This window comes from Globicephala melas, chromosome 15, assembly GCF_963455315.2.
Source record: "Globicephala melas chromosome 15, mGloMel1.2, whole genome shotgun sequence".
Taxonomy (NCBI): Eukaryota; Metazoa; Chordata; class Mammalia; order Artiodactyla; family Delphinidae; genus Globicephala; species Globicephala melas.
Window position 1 is genome coordinate 8378770 of NC_083328.1, and position 22074 is coordinate 8400843.

The window sequence follows — 22074 nt, forward strand, 5'->3', positions numbered from 1 at the left end:
ATTTTCCAGAGTGGCTGGATCATTTTATATTCCCACCAGCAATGTATGAGGGATCCAGTTTCTCCACATCCTTGTTAGCATTTGGTACTGTCACTATTTTTATTTTAGCCATTCTGATAGTTGTGTGGCGATAGCTTACCCTGGGCTTAATTTTCATCTTTCTAATGGCTAGTGATGTTGAACATCTTTTCACGTGCTCATTGCCATTCATATATCCTCTCCGGTGAAATGTCTCTTCGTGGCTTGCCCATTGTCCAGTTGGAGTGTTTGGTTTTTTTAATGTTGAGTTTTGAGAGTTCTTTATATATTCTAGATAGGAATATATCAATATCTGTTCATATAGGTGATATATCCATACAGTGGAATATTACTGAGCTATAAAAAGGAATAAAGTACAGATACATGTTACAATATGGATGAACTCTGAAAACTATTCCAAGTGAAAGGAGCAAAAGGCCACATATTGTAGGATTCCACTTACAGGAAATGTCCAGAATGGGAAAATCCATAGAGACAGAAAGTAGATTAGTGGTTACCAAGGGCTGGAGGGAGGGGGAAAAGGCATTGACTGCTAATGGGTACAGGTTTCGTTGGGGATAGTGAATATGTTCTGGAATTACGTAATGGTGATGGATGTATAACTCTGTGAATATACTCAAAACCAACAAATTGTATACCCAGAGCTTATTCAACGTCTCCTAGAGAGGTAGAATGGATGGAGAAAAAGGCTAGGACTGAGCCTAGGGTTCCGGTCCACTTGCCAGTCATACTTTGCAATGGGCAAGTCACTGGATCTGGCCACTGAGACTTGAGTGGATTTCTCTTCTGGGTTTTCTGGTAAAGACTTCTTAGCTTTTAAAATGGGACACAAGGTGGGGGTGTTTCCTCTTTTCTGGCTCTGAACATTGTCATATGCATGAGCTACTCAGAATTGAGGCCACCATGTTGAGTCATGAGGGAAACCAGCCAAAAGAAGGAGCCAACTTGCTGAAGATAGCAGAGTAGACCTGGGTCCCTGATGATGTCACTCCACTGAATTAACCAATCCTGAAATGGCCTTATCTCCGGACTTCTTTTTTTTTTTTTTTTTAAATATTTATTTATTTGGTTGCACTGGGTCTCAGTTGTGGCACGCAGGATCTTCACTGCGGTGTGCAGGATCTTTTAGTTGTGGCATGCGAACTCTTAGTTGTGACATGTGGGATATAGTTCCCTGACCAGGGATCGAACCCGGGCCTGCTGCATTGGGAAAGCGGAGTCCTAGCCACTGGACTACCAGGGAAGTCCCTGGACTCCTTATTAAGTGAGATAAAAACTCCTCTTTATGAGTGACTGAGATTTGCATTTTCCATTACTTGCAGCCAAAAACACTGTAACTGATAGAGTATCAAACACTTTTGAGGGAACTCTACTCAATATTTTGTAATAACCTATATGGGAAAAGAATCTGAAATAATATATATATATATTCATATATATATCTGAATCACTTTTCTGTACACCTGAAACTAACACAACATTGTAAATCAACTATACTTCAATTTAAAAAAAACCCAACATTTCCTTCTTTTTATTTATTTATTTATTTTTTATTTTTGGCTGCGTTGGGTCTTCGTTGCTGCGCGCGGGATTTCTCTAGTTGCGGCGAGTGGGGGCTACTCTGTTGTGGTGCGCAGGCTTCTCATTGCGGTGGCTTCTCTTGTTGCAGAGCACGGGCTCTAGGCGCACAGGCTTCAGTAGTTGCGACATGTGCGCCCAGTAGCTGTGGCACATGGGCTCAGTAGTTGTGGTTCACGGGCTCTAGAGTGCAGGCTCAGTAGTTGTGGCACCTGGGCTTAGTTGCTCCGCGGCATGTGGGATCTTCCCGGACCAGGGCTCGAACCCGTGTCCCCTGCATTGGCAGGCGGATATTAACCACTGCGCCACCAGGGAAGTCCAACCCAACATATCTGAGATATCAAGTAACACAAGGACTATGGCAGAAACTGTCATTGTTGCCTGGTACTTTCTGTCCCTTCTTACATAGTAATAGAATTCTTAGCTGGGCTATGGCTGTGAGAAGATGTTCCAGCCATAAGAGAGCAGAAGGGATGTGGTTGTGCCCCTTAAGGGAAGGAACATGCCTTCCGTGTGTCTTTTCTTTCTCTTTCATTGGCTGTTATGGACTGAATGTGTCCCTCCAAAATTCATGTTAGAGCCCTAACCCCCAATGTGAATATATATGAATATATGGCCTTTAGGAGTTAAGATTAAATGAGGTCATAAGAGTGGGGCCCTGATCTGACAGGATTAGTGTCCTTATAAGAAGAGATACCAGAGAGCTCTCTGAGATCCATGTGAGGACACAGTGATAAGGCAGCTCTCTGCAAGCCAGAAAGAGGACTCTCACTAGGAACTAAACCTTGCCAGAACCTTGATCTTGGACTTTCCAGCCTCCAGAACTGTGAGAAAATAAATTTCTATTGTTTGAGCCACACAGTCTGTGGTATTTTTTTACGGCAACCAAGCTGACTGATACATTGGCTGAAATAAAATCATGATGGCGGAGGTTGGAGAAGCCATCTTGGACCATGAGAAGGAAGCCCTGTTGAGGGCGGCAGAGGAAGAAGAAAGAAGGAATCTGGATCCTTCATAATCGTGAGCTCTAGATCTCCTGCCAGCACTTATTGGTGAGAGATAAAAATAAATTTGGATATTGTTTAAGCCTCTGTTATTTTCTGGTAGGTTATACTACTGTTCAGCATATGTTTACTCTCTCTTCCTCCCCACTTTTGGGAGAGGCATACTTCCCCTGCCTCATTGATAGATAACAGCCTTGGCCATATGACTTGCTGTAGACAATGTAACACGCATGAGCAGATGGGATGTGTGTCGTGACCCAGCACAAGCTTTAAATGTGCTTGCTTGGTCTTTGGGGTTTCTGCCTTCATCTCCAGGAGGAGCATGCCCCAGGTAACCACTGCTCCTTTAGCTTGGGTCCTGAAATGAGGCACACACAGTGCCGACCTGAACCCAACCCACAGCCTGAAATAGAGCCTTCAGAGCCAACGTGCAGAACCATGGGAGAAAAGTAAATGTTTGTTGTAAGCCATTGCAATTGGGGGGGTAGTTTGTTATGCACTCTATCCCAGCAAAAACTGATGAATACAGTTTCAGAGCTCATATTATAACTAAAACAAGGAATGAAAAAATTGTCCCTTGAATCTCATGATGTGCAGGTCACCACTGACCTGAGGAAGGGTTGCCTCAGTGACGTGCTAAGGACCAAAAGCAGATTGGAGCCATTTGAGTAGTGAGTGAGAGGAAAGGAAATAAAGGTGGGTGAGCAGACAGCTCTTTGGGGAAGTTTGGCTGTGATAGGGAGGAGAGGGGTAGGGCAGCAGCCAGAGTGCGGCATGGAGGCCAGTGGCAGCCATGCAGATGGTCTGCTCAGATCTCCCTCCGAGAAAGGAGCTGATGAGTCGTGAGGAATGTAGTCAGCTGACAGCCTCCATTTGTAGCAGCTTTGGGATCTACTGCAGCCTTTGAGCCAAGGGCACACTATTCCCGGGCATCCCCAGCCAGTGACAAAGCATGGTAGGGAGGGACTTCCCTGATGGCCCAGCGGGTGTGGGTTCGATCCCTGGTCAGGAAACTAAGATCCCACATGCCATGCAGCGCGGCCAAAAAAAAAAAAAGCATGGTAGGAATACTAGGGCTGGGCCATTTCTACCCTGAAGACCCAACCGACATAGGTTGAAAGGGTTTTCTGTTGTTTGCTTTAAATGACAGAAACCAGTTTGCTTAGAAGCCCCATGGGAAGAATCCAGGTGGGAAAGAGCAACTGAACACGGGAGAGAGAAGACCCACAGATGGAGAGAGGGAGGTCCCCGAGAAGGCAGAGGGAGATGGGGTCTGGACTGCAGGGGAGCAGTTCCTCAGGCCCGGGGAGGAGAGGAGGGCTGAGTGCGGACATGTGAGGGGGTGTAGGTTTGGGAGCTAGGTGATGGCGGACCTCGTATCAGAGAATTTTCTTTTTCTGAGTAGGAAGCAAGATCAGGCTGCAGAGTCAGGGAACTAAGTCCTTCGAGGTTGTACAGGCTGTGTCTCCATTTTCCTCTCTTGGCCTCAGTTTTCCCATCTGCACGATAAGCAGCTTGGGTTAGACCCCTGATCCCCAAACTTGTTTGAGCCTCAGTAGATTTTCAAAAATACACTTTTGGGGGGAATCCCATCCCTCAACTGCTGGATCGGAATCTCTGGGGCAAAAGTGGTAGGGGCAGGAATCTGTTTATATTTTTAAGTGCACCCAGGGATGATGTGAATTTGGGAACCACCCTGTGGAGGCTTTTAGGACCCCTTCAGCTCTGAGAGTTTGTGGTTCCAGCCAGAAGGTGCAGAATTCCAGCACAGCATTTGACTGAAGCTATAAACTACAGAGTAAACCACACACCGCTACCTGTCACCTATAACTACAAAAGCGCCTAAGTCCCAAAGGTACCGGAACTTAAAAGGAACCACAATAAGGCAAAAAAATCAGCAGCAAAATTAGAGGTCCTGCCTACATGGGAAGCCTACCTCATGTACTCTGGCTCCTGTAACCAGGTTTCCAAACCCCCAGGTGGGATGGGTTTGGACATGGTCAAGGGGGAGTCCCAGGCAACGGAACTAAGGGTTGAATCAGGGCTGTCGCAGGAGAGACAGGGATGCTTTTGGCTGCCCTGCCAAGGGGTGGAGGCCTATCCAGGCCTTTCTGAAACCTGAACCCTGGGGTGGGGGAAGGGGGAGGAGGGGCTGCCTGGCCCTGAGAGTCCACGCCTGCCCCCCAACCCCAGAGCTTCTCCTCTGCCCGGTGCCCCTTCTGGGGGCTGCTCCAGACACTGCAGGCCACCTTCACTCTCCCTTTGCCTCCCTCTGCCCCTAAGGTCGGGTGGGGACAGGCTGGGACCACCAGCCAGCTCCATGGACGGGGGACTTTGCCTCTGCTCACCTCCCAGCTTTGGAAAGAAAAGAAGAAAGGTCTGTGTTGATCTGCATCTGGGGGATCCTTCCCAGTCCTAAACTTCTGGAGGCAGAAAAAGTGATTTGACCTCGGACTGACTATAGAAGAAGGAACAGAAAGAGCCTAGAACCTTCCCCCAGGTATGAATTCTTCCCTTTTGCTGGCGTGTGTGAGTGTGAGTGTGTGTGACTAGTTTTCCACGGGACAGATGTGGAGTTGTCCTTAATGATCTCTGGGGCCCCTTCTGACTGCTTCAGTGCTGTGATTCTGCAGCCTTAACCTTCATTCAGTCTCCTTAGTACCCATCCTGTGCCAGGTGCTACCGTTGGGTAAGCCCTGGTCCCTGCTCTCGAGGGTCCCCAGTCTAAACGGGGAAACAGTAATCATAATAACAGCTACCACACTTATGGTGGGCCAGGCTCTGGGCTAAACTTTTTACAAACTTTAGCTCATGTACCCTAGCAAGAACTGTAAGAGGTAAGTGTATTACTAACCCCATTTTACAGATGAGGACAGCGAAGCGTGGCAAGATGAGCTCACACAGCTAGTAAGTAGATGGTGGAGCGGATTCTTGTAACCACTGTGTGTGCTGCCTGCCCTGAACAGTGAAGAAACAGTTCAGGGCAACAGGTGCACTGCTACAGGATAGGGAGGGAGCCACAATCCACGAGGGCAGGGAATGGTTAAGCCTCATTTTGACCAAGGTTCCCAGGGTGTAAGGCGGGAGCAGTTTTGGGGACCAAGCTAGGAGCTAGAGATAAGGCAGTTTCCACAAGGCCCACTGAGAGCTCTAGGGTCAGCCAGGACTTGAGATCAGTGGCGGTCAGGATCGGGGGTCCTCCTCCCTCACTCCTGGGCCACGGTGGCAGGGGATAGAGAGGGGGTACTTCAGAATTCCCAGCCAGGTTCCCTGGGAGCTGTGTGTCCCCATACTCACAGAGCAGGGGCTTCCCTGACCTGGGGGGCCAGTGTTCCAACAGCCTGAGAGATGGGTGGCCCCAAGGCCTGGGAGGCAGGGGAAGGCCCAGATCACAGTGGATTCCCCTCAGCAAAGATGGGACCATGGTTCTCCCCTCCTCACAGCTCTCGACTCCCATCTCCCAGCTGTCCCCAAGAACACAAAAGCTGATTATTCCACTGGGGGCTGTACTGGGCCCCATGAATGGAGTATTGAAAACCCTGTGTCCACATCCAGATAGGTTTTCATCCTCTTCCCAAGCAGACTGTATGCCAGGATGGAAGCAAAGCCAGGGAAAGATGGGGGGGTGGACGGGTGCGTTCCGGCTGAGAGGGGCACCCATGTCCCCCGGGAACCTGGCTCTCAGTATGTCCCAAACAGAACCATCTTCTAAACCAGCCGCCAACCGTCCAATCATAGTCCACACACTGGGATGCTGGTTACATGGTGCGAATGTTTACTGAGCTCTGCACTTACGATTTATGCACTTTTTGGTTTGTAAACCTCAATCCAAAATTAAAAAAAAAATCCCAAATGGCATTTACTCTCCCAGCCCTATACCATTCTTGCATATTTGTGACTCGTGGGAACTGTATTTCCTTGATGTTTTTTCTTTTTTTAATTTTTATTTATTTTAGCTGTGTGGGGTCTTAGTTGCGGCACGCGGGATCTTCGTTGTGGCATGCATGCGGGATCTAGTTCCCTGACCAAGGATCAGACCCGGGTCCCCTGCATCGGGAGCGCAGGGTCTTACCCACTGGACCACCAGGAAAGTCCCTGATGTTTTTTCTTTAAATTAACTTTTTTTTTTTTTCTGATTTCAATTAACTTTAGGGAATTCCCTGGTGGTCCAGTGGTTAGGACTCAGCCCTTTCACTGCCATGAGCCTGGGTTCAATCCGTGGTCGGGGAACTAAGATCCCGTAAGCTGCGGTGCAGCCAAAAAAATAAAATTAAATAAATTAAATTAACTTTAAAGGGAAACTTTATGTTGTTCCAGATAAATGAAAAGCCAGAATCCTTTGCCATAAATAGAAGGCAGTGTAAAAGAAAAAATAAATGAAAATGAAACAGTAAATGTCATCTATCTCCCCCCAAAATGATGTGGGTTGCCCCCAGTGGCACAAACACCCTGCTTTGGGATGTGCTGCCCTGGAGGAAAAACTCTGAGCCTTTGGCACAGCCAGGCAGACCTGTCTCGGTTTGGGATCAGACAACCCTCCCACCCCTTGCTTTCATACACCCTCTGCTCCAGCCAGACCTAACTCCTCACGAGGAGTTTCCATCTGTGTTTCTGTCCTCATCCTCCAGCTGCCGCCTCCACTCAGAATACGAAACCCAAGTGGAAATGTCACGCCCCCACCCCTCACCGAAGCTCTACCTGGACCCTTCCAGCTGGAAGAAGTGAAGGGGAACCTTTAATTCCAGAAGTTCCAGCTGTGACTTCTCCACCACCCCTTAATGGGACCCTTGGAAAGGCCATCCACTGGCTGGACGCGTAAGGACACGGAGATGCAAGTTGGTCCCCAGCCTGATGAGAAGAGCAGGGGATGGAGGCTGGGAGACAGGAACGCTGCTCCTTCCCCCCTCACCCCTGTCCTGTCCTTCCTCCTCCTCTTGCCACTGGGTGAGTGCCCCCCTCCCCTCATTTCCCCTTTCTGGCTCTGAGTTTTCCCAGTTGTAAAATTACGGTGGGAGGTGGCCTGTAATTGAGGTGGTTTTCAACATTCCCTCCAGCTCTGACATTTGCCCAGGTTTGATGAAAGCTAAGGTCTGAGCTGGGGGAGTGGAAGGCTCAGTGCTAAAGGTGAGGGCTCAATGTACACAGAGTATGGGCAGTTAGGATATTGGAAACAGGCAAGGAGGGAAAGGGCATGGGCTCATCAATGGCTGTTGGAAAGCCAACTGGTGGAACAGATGCAATCAAACAGCCTAGGGACTATGCTAACTTAGGAAAGAAGAAACTGACTCTTAGTTGCTTCATCTGTAAAATGGGTACACTAGTACATGCCTCAGAGGTTGTAAGGATTCTTTCTCTGAGCTAAGGTATGTGGCTGTGTCTGAGAATTCTGTGCACAAATGAGGGGCTATTATGGGTATTCAATTTCCCATGCTAGGCCAGTTTCCCTCTCAGTCCACGTGCTCAGAATTGTATGGTGAAGGAGAGTGTGGCTGTCCGGGTTAGAATTCCAGCTCTACCTTTTATTTGCGGAATGGCCTTGAGCAAGTTACCTAATTTCACTAAACCTGAAGTTTCCCCTTCTGCAAAATCCAAGCTGCCTCATAAGTTGTCCTAATGAGTATGTGAGTCAGGCCACATAAAGCAATGAGCACAGTACCCAACATACACATATGTGAGAGCCGAACCAGAAGGACTTATACAGGTAAACCTTTGGGGGGAAGTCAGAATGAATCCCAAAGGTAATTTACACATTTAAGGCAGAGCTACTGAGCACCTGGGGAGTAACAGGCTCTGGGCAGGGGGCTCTCGGGGAGACCGAGATGAGACAGACGTGGCCACATCACCGGGCAGAAGGCCTGGAAAAGGGTATGTATACGGTGCCCAGGTATTCAGAGGAAAAGGAGAGCACTTCTAGCTGAGAGCTCCAGGAAGGCTTCCCATAGGAGGTGGCTCGATCTGCAGGGCTGTAATGAGCTGGGCTAGCAGAGGAGACTGCAGGGTTAAAGACCTGGAGACAAGACTGATGGGAGATTAAGAAGTAAGGAGAAGCGGATCAGAAGATCCTAGAAGACTTTGTAGAGAAAACTTAGGTTCTGGGACTCCTGCAGGAAAAGGGGAGTCTTTGAGGAATTCAGCAGTGGAGTGGGATAAGCTGAGCTGATATGTGTCTCAGGCAGATCTCTCTGGCGTGGCCCATGGACCGATGGGCGAGGGATGAAGCAAGGAAAACAACTGGGGCAGTCAGGGGCTTTGGAAAAGCAGGGGTAGTGAAGAGGAGGGGGATGATGGTGGGGACCATGGGCGGAGGAGAGGGGGCTCTGTTCCCAGGGCCAGGCAGCCAAGGGAGGGGGCTGAGGGGGCCAATGCTCTTCCTCACTCTGTTCCAGCCAGCGCCCTACAGCCCACCTCACTGCCCTTTCCAGGTAGGTGCCCCTGCCCCACCCCCCCGCCCTCCCCCCTGCTCCCGAGGTACTCAGATGCTCAGACAGAAGACCCAGGGAATAATGACTAACCAGCCCTCCATTATTCTAGAGGCCCCCAAAGGGATTGCTCTAGTCTCCCCATTTTACAGAAAGGGAGAAATAAGTCCCAGGAGGGCCTGATCCCAAGGACCCCACAGCTTCAGGGCAAGGCGGAGGCACCCTCTAGTTTGGGCCCACTGATTGCCCCCGTGCCAGCTTAACCCACTCCACAGAGCTGAGGCTGGTGGGGGGCCCGAGCCGCTGCCGGGGACGCCTGGAGGTCCTGCATGGCGGCTCCTGGGGCAGCGTCTGCGACGACGACTGGGACGTGGTGGACGCCAATGTGGTGTGTCGTCAGCTGGGCTGTGGCCTGGCTCTGCCCGTGCCGCGGCCCCTCGCCTTTGGCCAGGGCCGTGGCCCCATCCTGCTGGACAATGTGGAGTGCCGTGGGCAGGAAGCCGCGCTGAGCGAGTGTGGCAGCCGAGGCTGGGGCGTCCACAACTGCTTTCACTACGAGGACGTGGCTGTCCTGTGTGACGGTGAGCAGGACAGTCTGTGACCCGGAAGGGCAGACAGGCTGGCAGGCAGCAGGGCTTCCCAGCGGTAAGAATGTTCCAAAGAAGAAGACCGAGCCAGCAGCTGCAGTGCACGGTGTTGGGGAAGCGCCCCAGCCTGGCTGTCAGAGCCTGGGCCCCAGCAGTGCTCTGGCTCATTGTGTGACCTCTGCTGAAAACCAGCATTACTGCTTCCATGGAGGGCCTTGATTATCCCAGCAGAGCCCTCTTCCCATTTTTAAAACCAGACAATTGGGGTCAACACTGGCGGTGAGGCCCGCTTGGTGTAGAGCTGCAACAAATCTCTGAGAGGCTTTGACCTTGAGAGCAGTAGTTCAGGTTTTCAAGAAAATCAGCTGGAGGGCTCATTAAAACACAGATGGTGGCCCCATGCCAGAGTTTCTGATCCTGCGTCTGGTGGAGCCTGAGAATTTGCATTTCTAACAAGTTCTCAAGTGATGTGATGCTGCTTTAAGAACTAAAAGAACTGAGAACCAAACGAAATCCTCTAAAGCTACTGCTTTCAGGACTCAGGTGGCCCTTTCTCCTCTCACACCCCAGATTTCCTAGTTTTGACCCTTTGTGTGGCCAGAGGCCCTGAGGGCAGGTACCTTAGGGGTCCATGCCCTGCCCCTCACATACCTGTGTTTGTGAGGATGGAGAACAGAAAACTCCATATTCTCCTCCCTTCCACCCTGCTTCTTTCCCAGAATTCTTGCCCACGCAGCCCCCAACAAGGAAAGTGTTAACCAGTAGGGCACCCCCTACAACTCCCCAGAATGGAAAAGGTAAGTAAAGGCAATGTGGGGGACCACCTGGGTCTTAGGAGAGGGATCCAGGGAGGAATATCCCAAACCCTACCCTGGGCAGTGGGAAGTGAGGGATTACTGATGGGTGAGTTTGGTCATTCCTTCATCCCGCCCTGCCCCTGCACCCCCTCAGGCCACTCACCATCTGGACAGGGAAAGAAGATTCATTCTAGTGGGATGATAAAAATAGTCAGCACAAGGTTGGAGAAAATAAGAGAGGTGGGGGCTGAAGCTTAATCTAATGGGAGAGTCCGATATTCACAGAAATGCTGATAATGATGTAGAACAACAAAATGAAAAGTTCCCTTAAAGAAAGACAGATAAAAAGGCAAGAAAATCCGGAGGAGGAAGAAGATCCCATTCATCAGAAATCAGGGAGGGTTTCCTGGAGGAAGAGTTGTTGTTGCTGTACCTGGAAAGATGAGAAGGCTTTCATTGCAGTTGTGTTATAAATGAGGAATCAGCACATCCTAGATGGTTAGCAGAGCATGGATGGACAAGGGCAGGGAGGGTTGCTTTTAGGCAGGAAATGACACAGTCATAGGGTTCTGTCCTCAGATCCCACAAAGCACCCCCAATCTAGACTCTGAGGAAGCAGTGCCTTGGGGGTAAGTGGGTGAGCAGCTCCTCCTAGGTTTTAAGCCCTGGGACACCATGCACTGTGGGTATGCGGAGGGCCTGGGGCAATAAGGAAGAACTTTGGGTTGGGATGGGCAGCAAAGCCATGTGGGAGATGCTCCTTGTCCCCCCACCCCCATTACCAGGTGAGGGCAGCGTGCGCCTGGTGGGGGGCGCGGGCCCGTGTCAGGGCCGAGTGGAGATCCTGCACGGTGGCCTGTGGGGCACCGTGTGTGACGATGACTGGGGGCTGCCGGATGCCACCGTGGTCTGCCGCCAGCTAGGCTGCGGGGCGGCCCTGGCAGCCACCACCAACGCCTTCTTCGGCTACGGCACGGGGCACATCCTGCTGGACAACGTGCACTGTGAAGGAGGCGAGCCCCGTCTGGCAGCCTGCCTGAGCCTAGGCTGGGGGGTGCACAACTGCGGCCACCACGAGGACGCCGGCGCGCTCTGCGCAGGTGCGGATTTCGGGGGCGGGGCCGGTGGGCGGGGCGGGGCCGAGTCCTGAAGCAGGAGGAGGTGGAGTGGGGCCTGGGAGGGGACCGGGATGTTGACTGTCTTGGTGTTAACCTGAGCTCTTTCAAGAAGGCCCCCGAATTAGTTTTAATTTCTCAGTACTGCTCTAGAAGTGCCTCCGAACGTCCTAGTAGACTCCACAGGTATGTAATACTGCAGTATTACCTCACCAATACTCCAGAATTGTCTAACAGTACTCCAAAAATGCCTTCGGAATTTTCCACCACTTTCTAAGTACTCTTTATGGAATACTTCAGAGTAAAGTAATAGTCCTCTAGGATCGCTCCAGAGATACTCCAGAATTCTCTCATTGACACCCAGGTATGTCCCCAGAATTCCCTAGCCATCTGTAATCCTGATTCTCACCTGGTCCCTCTCCCATACTGAGAGGTTTTCTGAAGTAGGAATAATAGGGCTGTTAATGGCATTTCACAAATGGACTCCATTCTACCAGATATAAAGTGCTTGCCCATGCCTCACAGCTAACCAGGAGGCATCATCCCCAATTTACAGATGGGAAAGCTGAGGCCCAATGAGGCAGAGTGAGCCCTGGCAAAGCCTCAGCTAACCTTGCTGCATGATCTTGGGTATGCCCCTTGCCCTTTCTAGTCTTATTATTTTATCTGTAAATGGGGATAGTGAGTTTTGTTCTGCAAGCCCCTCAGGACTGTGCATGGCCCTCCCTGTTGGGCAAGGCCTTCTTTATCTCCCCATCTTGGACACACATTGGGCTTCTGGGAGCACTGGAGAGAAATGAAAGCACATCTGTGAATGCCTGTATAAACCGTGAAGTGTACACCTAGGCAGCACAAATAAATTACAAGAACTGGCAAAGTGGGGCAGACTTCCTTGGACCCCAGTTGGGACTAAGCCCCCAGCTCTGAAAGTAAAATCTGTTGTCTTCTCCAGGGAGACCCTCCCATCCTCTCCGAGAGCCCAAGGCTGACCAGGAACCAGAACCTTGGCCTCTGACCCTACTCCCTTCTCTGACTCCTACTCTAGTCCTGGGGCACCTGGCTCTCACAGCACTGCCACCGTCGGGCACAAGAGCGGACTGGGCCTGGCACACAGAGCCAGAGGGTAAGGAGCCCAGCCCACCAGGCTGGAATGGTAGGGGCAATGGTAGGTGGGCAGGGCTGGGAATTGGGAAGACTGTTCTGGACTCAGGGGGAGGGGGCCCGGGCTATTAGGCCAGGGCTTTTGGCCAGACAGTAAAGAGGTGGGTGAGAGAACAGATGAGCAGGTGGAGCAAGGGTGAAATCCAGAGCTCTGAACAGTTCAGCAGGGTGGGAGGAGGCACTTCCTCAAAGCTCTGAAATAAAACTTGGGTTGGGGCTGAGGTTGGAAATTGAGAGGCCTTGTGAGAAGTGAGATATAACTTGAATGAAGGGTCGAAGTATATTTGCAATTAGGGCTGGACCTATCATTGGGATCGAAATTAGGATAATGCCTGGAGGTAGGATTTGGTTTATTCCCTTCAAGCTTCCTGAGGACCCCACCACAGCATACAACATGGTGACTCTAGGATTGAGGCTGAGTGGGGTGCAGGTGTGGTAAGAGTTGGGGCATCTCAGTAGACGCGCCCTGTGCCCTGCTGCAGGCCAGAAGCCCTCTTTGTCCCCTTCAAATGCTCTAGATACCCTGTCTCTGCAGCTACAGGAGTTGGTGCCCTGCCTTCCAGGGAGCCGGCACTGTTCACCACAGCGGCCTGGGCGGCGGGGAAGAAAAGTAAGTGGCAGGGCCGGGGTTCCGTTGTGGGTGGAAGAGGGTGGGGCCGGGGCTCTGCCCGGGAGCCGATGGCCCCAGCCCAGCCCCTCTGGCCGCGGGCGTGTGCGCCCCGCAGGCGGGCGGCTGCGGCTGGTGGGCGGCCCAAGCCCGTGCCGCGGCCGCGTGGAGGTGCTATACGCCGGGGGCTGGGGCACCGTGTGCGACGATGACTGGGACTTCGCGGACGCGCGCGTGGCCTGCCGCGAGGCGGGCTGCGGGCCGGCGCTGGGTGCCACGGGCCTCGGCCACTTCGGCTACGGCCGCGGCCCCGTGCTGCTGGACAACGTGGGTTGCGCCGGCACGGAGGCCCGCCTGAGCGACTGCTTCCACCTGGGCTGGGGCCAGCATAACTGCGGCCACCACGAGGATGCGGGCGCGCTCTGCTCAGGTAAGGCCTTTGCAAGACCACGTAAGCACGGCGGCACGGGCGGAGCCGAGCACCATCTGAGGAATGGGGGGCGGGGGGGCGGGGGGGCGGGGGGGCGGCGGGGTGCCGAGCGCAGGCGCTTACTGCGACACGGGCGGGGCCTGCTGTGAGATGGGCGGGACCGGCGCAGGCGCGTACAGAGGCGCGGGAGGGGCGGGGTCTGTTGGGAAATGGGCGGGGCCGAGCGTCAGAGCTCGCCGAGGCACTACCGCGTGAGCGCCGCGGGTGAGGATTCACGCTCCGCAGACAGAGGCGGAGCCCACCATCGGCTCGCTCTGCGGCTGCGCGGCATGAGAGGGGCCGCGAAGGGAGCGCCCTCTGCTGCAGTGAGGGGCGGGGCCCGAGGTGAGAGGCCGAAGTCCGGTGGTAAAGTGTGGCAGAACCTGTGACAGGCGTGGTCGGGGAGGTTTTGTTCTGCTGCGTCAAGGACCCGAAAAACTGTAGTTAGCAGGGAGAGTTGATCAGCTTTCGGGGAGCAAGCGTTTGACCCTTGGTGGGAGTCAATGGAAAAGGGGTGTTTGCAGAGTCTGACACATTTAAAAATGCGTCTCTTTATTGATTGCTTTGGGAATCGGTATTTTCGCCCTTGTTTGGTGTCCTGGTAGCCTTGGCCACAAAGGGTTCTGCTTTGGGCCCCAGGGTGAAAGAAGCACAACCCACGTTTCTGTACCAAGGAGCGGGGACCTATGAAGTCCTTTCTGACCCTAAATCAGTCCTCCCTTGGAGGGTAAGAGGTGACCTGGCCTCAAGGGACTTGTTCCCCAATGTGACAGCCACCTGTTTCTTTATCCTTGCGGAACCAGGCCCAGACGAGCTAGTCCAGCAGGACGGTGCTGAGACCACCCAGGTGCCCACTCCTCGGCCCAGGGACGGTAGGTGTCCACCGTCCCCAAGAGTGAAGTGGAGGCATCAGGATACGAAGGACCAGATTTGGAAGGAGGTCACAGCCCGGGGTTACACAGCAGTCCTGGAGCCTTTTTCCTTCTGCGAGAGTCTCAGGCCTCATTAATAGAGGCATGATGTCCAGAAAGAGGGAGGTGGGTTTTAAGCTAGAGTCATCTAGAGATTTCTAGAGTTGGGACCAAAATAAAGGGATGGGCTCCTGTCCTCAGGAGAGCAATGAAAGAATTCAGACTTTAGTCTGGGGAGTCCAGGGAGGAGGGGAGACGATGATGATAGAGAGGAGCCCTGGGTCTGAGGTATTGGGATTGTGAACAGAGAACTAAGGAGAGAGCAGACATGAAGCTCCCAGCATGCAAAGAGCGCCCCACAAAGTCTTGTGCACATTCTTCTATCTTGAGATGCAGTCTGGACCGATGCCCATCTTATTTTAATCTCATTTGTCTGCCTTCGTCCAGTGGTTCCCAGGGCACTGCTGTGTCCCAAACCACCACCCTTTGCCTCCTCTAACTACCCCTTACCTGGCCTAGCTTGGGAGTGGCCTGGCCTGGGCCAGCCCCTTTCAGCCCCAGACCTTGTCTCCCCACAGGGCACTTACGTCTGGCCAATGGAGCCCACCGATGCGAGGGCCGTGTAGAGCTCTTCCTAGGGCAGCAGTGGGGCACTGTGTGCGATGATGCTTGGGACATGCGGGCAGCCGGCGTCCTGTGTCACCAGCTGGGCTGTGGCCAGGCCCTGGCAGCCCCTGGTGAGGCCCACTTTGGCCCAGGCCGAGGCCCTATCCTCCTGGACAATGTCAAGTGCCGTGGGGACGAGAGTGCCCTGCTGCTCTGCTCTCACATCCGCTGGGATGCCCACAACTGTGACCACAGTGAGGATGCCAGTGTCCTGTGCCAGCCATCGTGACCCAGCCCACTCTGCAGACCACTTCTGGGAGCCTACTGTGGCCTGCCCCTCTTCCTTCAGGAAGTCCTCCTCCTGTGACAACTGCAGTTCACTCTGCCCTTCCCTCCCCTTGCCTGGGAGAGAGCCTGCCCAGATGGTGTAGTCCTGCCTGAGGGAGCCTGGCTCCATCCCATCAACTTAGTGTGTGACCTCACCTGTCATCACCTACTGTGGGCCCATTTCAATGAAAACTCCTACTTTCTGCTCAGCTAAAACAGAAACTGGTGGGAAGGGAAGCACTCCTAACTTTCCTCTTTGGTGGGACTCCTGTTACAATACCCTTAACCCAGCCTTCCTTAACCCTGGTCCAGGAGGTTCAGGTGCTCTCTGTAAATGGGGTATCTCCTTTCCCTCCACCCATCTGGGGATCCTCAAGAAGAGGGGAAGGCAAGAGAGGCCTACAGCTCTTACCTTAGACTGGCCTGGGGCTGCAGAAGGACCTGGGTCGTTGCCCTGGCCTGCTCTGTGAGGGCCTGGACTCAGATGGTGCTTGGCTGGACAAGGGGACTGGAGGGGCCAAAGCAGGGACAGTGGCCCCTCCCTGCAGCTGGAACCAGCAACTCGATTTATGCTGCTCCCACCACAGAGCCTCCACTTTGCAGAAGCAAAGAACCCTGGGGGCCTGTAGCCACCCGTTCATAGGTGCCAAGTCAATAAAGCATTGTCCCCCCTGTGTTTTAACCGAGGTCAATGTTTGGGCATAAGTGCATTGTTTGTGGCAGCAGAGAAGACTCTGGTTAGGACTCTCTGGAGGAAACCTGCCTGGGGTGGAGGGCAGTTAAAGAGCATCATCAGAGAGCTTTCGGCGGGCCCATCACATCCTGGAAATGCTGACTCACAGTGTCAGGCCAGGAAGGCCCCTAAAGGGTCCCCTAGCCCATCCCCATTTTCCTTTTACATACACAGAATCCTAAAGGAAGGGGTCTGCTCAAAGGCACATGGCAAGAGTCACTAGAAGAGAAAAAAATTGAGAGGAGGCAGAAAGGATGATGGAGGAGAGTAAAGCAGCATTGGGGCTTCCCCAGGGGCTGCTCTTGAGGTACCTCACCTGGCGCCCCAGGGCCAGAGGGAAGTGAGGGATCCTGCCAGAGCCTCTCTCAGCCCCCCGGTGGCTGACTTGCCAGTAGCAACTGTCTGACGTCAAACCCCCGCCCTCCACATAGCCTGCAGGCTCTGTATGAGTTTCCTATCCCTGCCGTAACAAATTACTATAAATTTAGTGGCTTAAAACAACAAATTTATTATCTTACGGTTCACAAGGTCACGAGTCTGAAATGCGTTTCCCTGGGCTCAATTCGAGGTGTTGGCAGGGCAGTATTCTTTCTAGAGGATCCAGTGGGGAATCCTTTTCCTTACCTTGTCCAGCTTCTCGAGGCTGCCTGCGTTCCCTGCCTGCTCACAACCTCCTTCCAGCCAGCATTGCATCACTCTGACCCCAGCGTCCATCATCTCATCTCTTTTTCTGATTCTTCTGCCTCCCTCTTCCATCCTCGAAGGCCCTTTGTTATTATATTAGGCCCACCTGGATAATCCAGGATAATCTCCCCATCTCAAGGTCCTTAATTTAACCGTGTCTGCAAAATCTTTTTAGCTACGTAAAGGAGCATTTTCACCAGCTCCAGGGATTAGGACTTGACCTCTTGCGGGGGGGGGGGGGGGCAGGGGCGGGAATTATTCTGCCTCCCACAGGCTCCAAACCCAAGCCCTGGCTGCCAGCCAAAGAGTGAGGCAGACACTTAAGCTCCAAACTCCATCAGCTCTTGGCAGTATTGGTTTTGCCTCCATTTGTCAGGGAGCTCTGTGACCCACTGTGTCATTGGAGGGATGAGGGCTGGAGGAGTGAAAGGAATGAAAATGCTCAAGAATTCAGGGAGTCGGGGCAGAGGGACAGGGATGCTGTAGCTGCCCTCAGCCCCTAGACCTCAGTGCAGCACACTCAGATTCTGCTTAGCCTGTGGTCATTGCCACTCCAGCCACATCCACACTCGAGTGTGCCTCTCTATTGTCTTGAGATGTGTCACGGCTTCCCACCCCTGGACTCCCCTTCCTCATCTAAACAAAGTGCTTTCATCAATGCTCAACTAAAGGGAAGTATTAGCATCCCTTTTTACAGACAGGGACAACTGAGGCTCAGAGCGGGGAAATGACTCGTACAAGTTCGCAGAGGAGACCCAGGACCAGAAGTTAAGATTCTTGATGCCCATTACTGGGCACCAACATGTCCAGTTCTTCCCCTTCCTGGCATATGGTAGATTCGTACTTCCCTGTCCTCTTGAAGCGAGGCATGGCATGTTGACACGCTTTGGCTGATGAAATGTGAGTGGAAGTATCCCCCTCAGGCAGAAGCCTTCAAGGACCCAAGCGCTGTCTGCCAAGTTCCTTTCCTTCAAGGTGACCAGTGACATTCCAGGTGGTGGAGGCTCCATCAGTCTGGGTCCCCCCCTGGAGAAAAGCTTCCATTGACTCAAGATGGGCAGGTAGAGTGAGTGAGAAATCTGCGTTTGGGGATGGTTTATCATAGCAGCGTAACCTAGCCCATCCTGAGTGAGACACTGAGGCTCCTAAGTTTTTCTCTGTCCTGTGGGGCCGACCTGAAACCTGTTTTCCAGACAGTTATCAAAGCTGTTCTGCTGTCTGTTTTCTGTGGCTCTGTGTACACTTTGGTGTTCTGTGGGCCAGAGCGTACTGGGTTTGGGAACACGCAGATAAATAAGGGTTTTTGCCCTTGAGAAACTCACAGAATAATCCAAATGCTGACTTGAGCGCCCTGTGCTCTCCTGAAACTCAGCCTGTGAGACTTAGAACTTCATGACCTACACCTAAACCTGGGTTTCCCTGTTTAGGAAGTAACACTACCAAGCACTAGCTTAAGCTGGAAATCTGGGTGTTATCCCCAACAGTCCCCACCCTTGAAAAACGAATTAGTCATTAAAGTCTACTGATTCTACCTCCCAAACACTGCTGGAATATGTTCGTTTCTCTTACCATTTCTTCTCTTACATTTCTTTCATGGCCTCTTCACTGCCTCACTGTCTCCAATCCATTCCCCATACCGCAAGAGCAGTGAATTGTCTAATGTTGACAAATCTGATTGTGCCACTCCGCTGCTTAAACCCCTTCCATGGCTCCCCAGTGTTTTCCTCAGCAACCTAGCTCAGTCTACAAGGTCCTGCGACAGCCTGGTTCCACTTGTGTTCGACACCATCCCTTACCACTCGCTGCCAGGCTCTTGCCAGGCTGAACTACTTTCAGTTCCTCTAGTGTCTGGGCTTTCTTCCCACCGGGCCTCTGCACATGCTGTTCTCTCTGCCTGGAATACACGTCACCCTCTCCCCTCCTTCCCTTTGGTCAACTCTTATTTAGCCTCATGTCTCAGCTTTCATTTTCTCCAGAGGCCTTCACGGATACCCCCTCCCCCACCCACGGTCTGGACTAGGAGCCCCCATCACACCCCGTACCTCCCCAGTGACAGCACTCACCCCTACATCACAGCAGACTGCTGACTTAGCTGTGTCTTCCACCAGCCCAGGGGAGCTGGGAGGGCTGGGGCTGGGTCTGTTGTGCTTGACTTTCCACGTAGGACCTTATACATGGCAGGTGCTCAAATAATATTTGTCCAGTGAACGGAGGACATGAACAAGTATTTCTGGAGCACCTGTGTGCTAGTCTGAGCACCGTGCTGGACTCTGGGGCTGCAGAACAGGAAGAGATCTAGACCAGTTACTGTTTGCATGGCCCAGAGATTACCTTCAAAAGAAGACCCATGATAAGCCATTGAACAAGTCAATAGCCCAGAGAGTTTGAGCTAGTGATTAGTGCTACAAAGAACATGAAGCAGGGTGTTATGGGGAGGGTCAGGTGGTCAGGGAAGGCCGCTGAGGTGGTGAGCCTTGAGCTGGGCCCGAGGAGTGAGGGGGAACCAGCCATGAGCCTTTTGCTGATCATGAAAATGTTTGGGGTGGACCATTCCAGGTCCTTCACTGGGGATTTAGCCTGGCCTGCAGAAGAACCAGCAAGAAGGGCATTGTGATTGGAGCAAAGAGAAACATGATAATAGATGAGTCAGGAAAGCTGGTAGGCACCAGACCACTCAGGATTTTCTAGGCCACCGGGAGGAGTTTTATTCGAAGAGCAATGAGAATCCATTGGAAAATGAAGAATGCAGGCGGCCCAGATGTCAGCCTCTTGAGCATTTCCCACCCCTTTTAACTTGCTGAGTGCACCTTGCCTCTTAAGATCTAATCAAAAGGACCCATTAAAGCAGGATACCAGGATCCCTACCAAAAGCCTCAGGAATTCTTAGGGAGCTTAGATTCTGCTAAGTACCCCTGACTTTTGCTGATTTCTAAATCTTCCATCTGCTTTTGCCTCCTTTGTGACTCTCCTTTTACCTGTTCACTGACCAAGCCCTTCACTCCCAAAGTGCCACCGATTCCAGGCTGTGCGCGGTGCACACTTGGCTGACGATCTGGAGCAAGCATTCAACAAACAGCCGGAAATGAGATACCCTGTTTTTAAAAATCCCTTGTATATTCACATACACACACACTGCCACCATTACCACCACCGCACACACAGGCACATTCCCACGTAATTGTTACTGATAGTCTCTACTCTAGCCCTAATGGCCTACCCCAAATGCTGAGACCCTCCGTCTCCTACCACCTCCTTCCGCATTTGCAAGCCCTCTTGACTCCCACATTTTTGCTCATTGCTTTTTCTTAAATAACAGCTTTATTGTGATATAATTCACATACCATCAAATTCTCCCTGTACACTCAAGTGTACAATTCAGTGGTTGTTAGCTATTTGCAGGGTTGTGCAACCATCACCACTATCTAATTCCAGAACATTCCAGAACAGTTCATCACCCCACCAAAAAAACCTCATACCCATTAGCAGTTACTCTCCATTTTCCCCACCCCGGGGCCCCTGGCAACCGCTAATTTACTTTCTGTCTGTATGGGTTCTAGACATTTCCTAGACATAGAATCAGGCAACATGTAGCCATTTGTGACTGGCTTCTCTCACTTGGCATAGTGTTTTCAAGGTTCATTTGCATTGTAGCATGTATCAGTACCTCATCCTTTTTTTTTTTTTTAATTTATTTATTTTATTTTATTTATTTACTGTTTCTGGATGCATTGGGTCTTCATTGCTGCGCCCGGTCTTTTCTCTGGTTGCGGTGAGTGGGGGCTGCTCTTCGTTGCGGTGCGCGGGCTTCTCATCGTGGTGGCTTCTCTTGTTGCGGAGCACAGGCTCTAGGCGCGCAGGCTTCAGCAGTTGTGGCATGTGGGCTCAGTAGTTGTGGCTTGTGGCTCTAGAGCGCAGGCTCAGTAGTTGTGGCACACACGCCCAGTTGGTCCGTGGCAAGCAGGATCTTCCCGGACCAGGGATCGAACCCGTGTCCCCTGCACTGGCAGGTGGATTCTCAACCGTTGCACCACCAGGGAAGCCCTCATCCTTTTTTAAGGTGAAATAATATCCCTTTGAATGGACTTATCAGATTGTGTTTATCCATTCATCTGTTGATGGACACGGGCTATTTTTACCTTTTGGCTTTTGTGAATAATGCTGCTATGAACAGTCCTGTACAAGTATCTGTTTGGGAACCTGTTTCCAGTTCTCTTGGGTATATACACAGGAGTGGAATTGCTAGGCCATATGGTAATTCTATGTTTAACATTTTGAGGGACCACCAAACGGTTTTCCACAGTGGTTGGGCCATTTTACATTCCCACTTTGCACTGCACAGGGGTTCCAATTCTCCACATCTTTGCTAACTCCTGTTCCCTCCTTAAAAAAAATTCTAGCCATCCTACTGGCTGTGAAGTGTTATCTCCTGGTTTTGTTTTTTATCTACTTAATGACTAATTATGTCGTGTCTTTTGTTGTTGTTCTCATTGGCTATATGTATATCTTCTTTGGAGAAATGTCTATCAAGTCCTTTGCCTATTTTTCACATGTGTTCTTGCTCATTTCTTATGCAGAATTATCTTGTCTACTGCCTAGCCTCCAGGACTAGCTTTCCAAAATTGCCCTTTTTGTTTTGCTAATCAAAGCTGGTTCTCCTAATTGGAATTCTGCAGCCACCTATTAAGTGGTTTTGTTCCCTCCCCCCGTCCCCGCATTTGTATACGTTGTCTCATTTCACAGTCGCAACCTGAGAGATGGAGGTAAAATCCTTCTCTGATTTGCCATTTGAGGATTTAGGGATTGGCCGGGATCTTACAGCTAGCTTATTAGGGGGTGGGATTCGCACCCTGAGCTGTCAAACTCCCAAAAGCCCCATGCTCTTCCTACTAACTAGTACTATCTTGTCTCAGGACTACCCCTGGACATGTTTATCTTTATCTCTACTGTACAGAAGGGAAACTCAGGGCCGGAGAAGGATGAGGAGTTTTCCTGGGTCACGAAAAAAGATCAGAGACCAGGTCTAGGGACGCCCACCTC

General features: G+C 51.7%; 1 protein-coding gene across 2 annotated transcripts; it reads left to right on the plus strand.

Moving 5' to 3' along the window:
• The first annotated feature begins 7399 nt into the window (after positions 1-7399).
• On the plus strand, positions 7400-16275 carry SSC4D (scavenger receptor cysteine rich family member with 4 domains). Of its 2 annotated transcripts, XM_030872053.2 has the most exons (10): positions 7400-7565; positions 9008-9043; positions 9316-9621; positions 10347-10424; positions 11210-11524; positions 12585-12662; positions 13236-13310; positions 13426-13737; positions 14580-14648; positions 15266-16275. In XM_030872053.2, the coding sequence occupies exons 1-10, from the start codon at positions 7400-7402 to the stop codon at positions 15580-15582; spliced, it is 1752 nt and encodes a 583-aa protein (XP_030727913.1). In that variant the 3' UTR covers positions 15583-16275. The 2 variants fall into 2 exon arrangements, 1 of the variants encoding a protein (XP_030727913.1); XR_004042748.2 differs by lacking the exons at positions 7400-7565; positions 9008-9043; positions 9316-9621; ... (3 more) ...; positions 14580-14648; positions 15266-16275 and adding an exon at positions 11595-11725 and having other exon boundaries at positions 12492-12662; positions 13236-13303.
• The last annotated feature ends 5799 nt before the right edge of the window (positions 16276-22074 follow it).

Excerpts from the sequence above, each read along its gene's own strand:
- SSC4D (XM_030872053.2), top strand. The coding sequence starts at position 7,400 with ATGGGACCCTTGGAAAGGCCATCCACTGGCTGGACGCGTAAGGACACG. Across the intron at positions 9,622-10,346 it reads CGTGGCTGTCCTGTGTGACG|AATTCTTGCCCACGCAGCCC; the intron begins GTGAGCAGGACA and ends CTTCTTTCCCAG. Across the intron at positions 14,649-15,265 it reads CACTCCTCGGCCCAGGGACG|GGCACTTACGTCTGGCCAAT; the intron begins GTAGGTGTCCAC and ends GTCTCCCCACAG.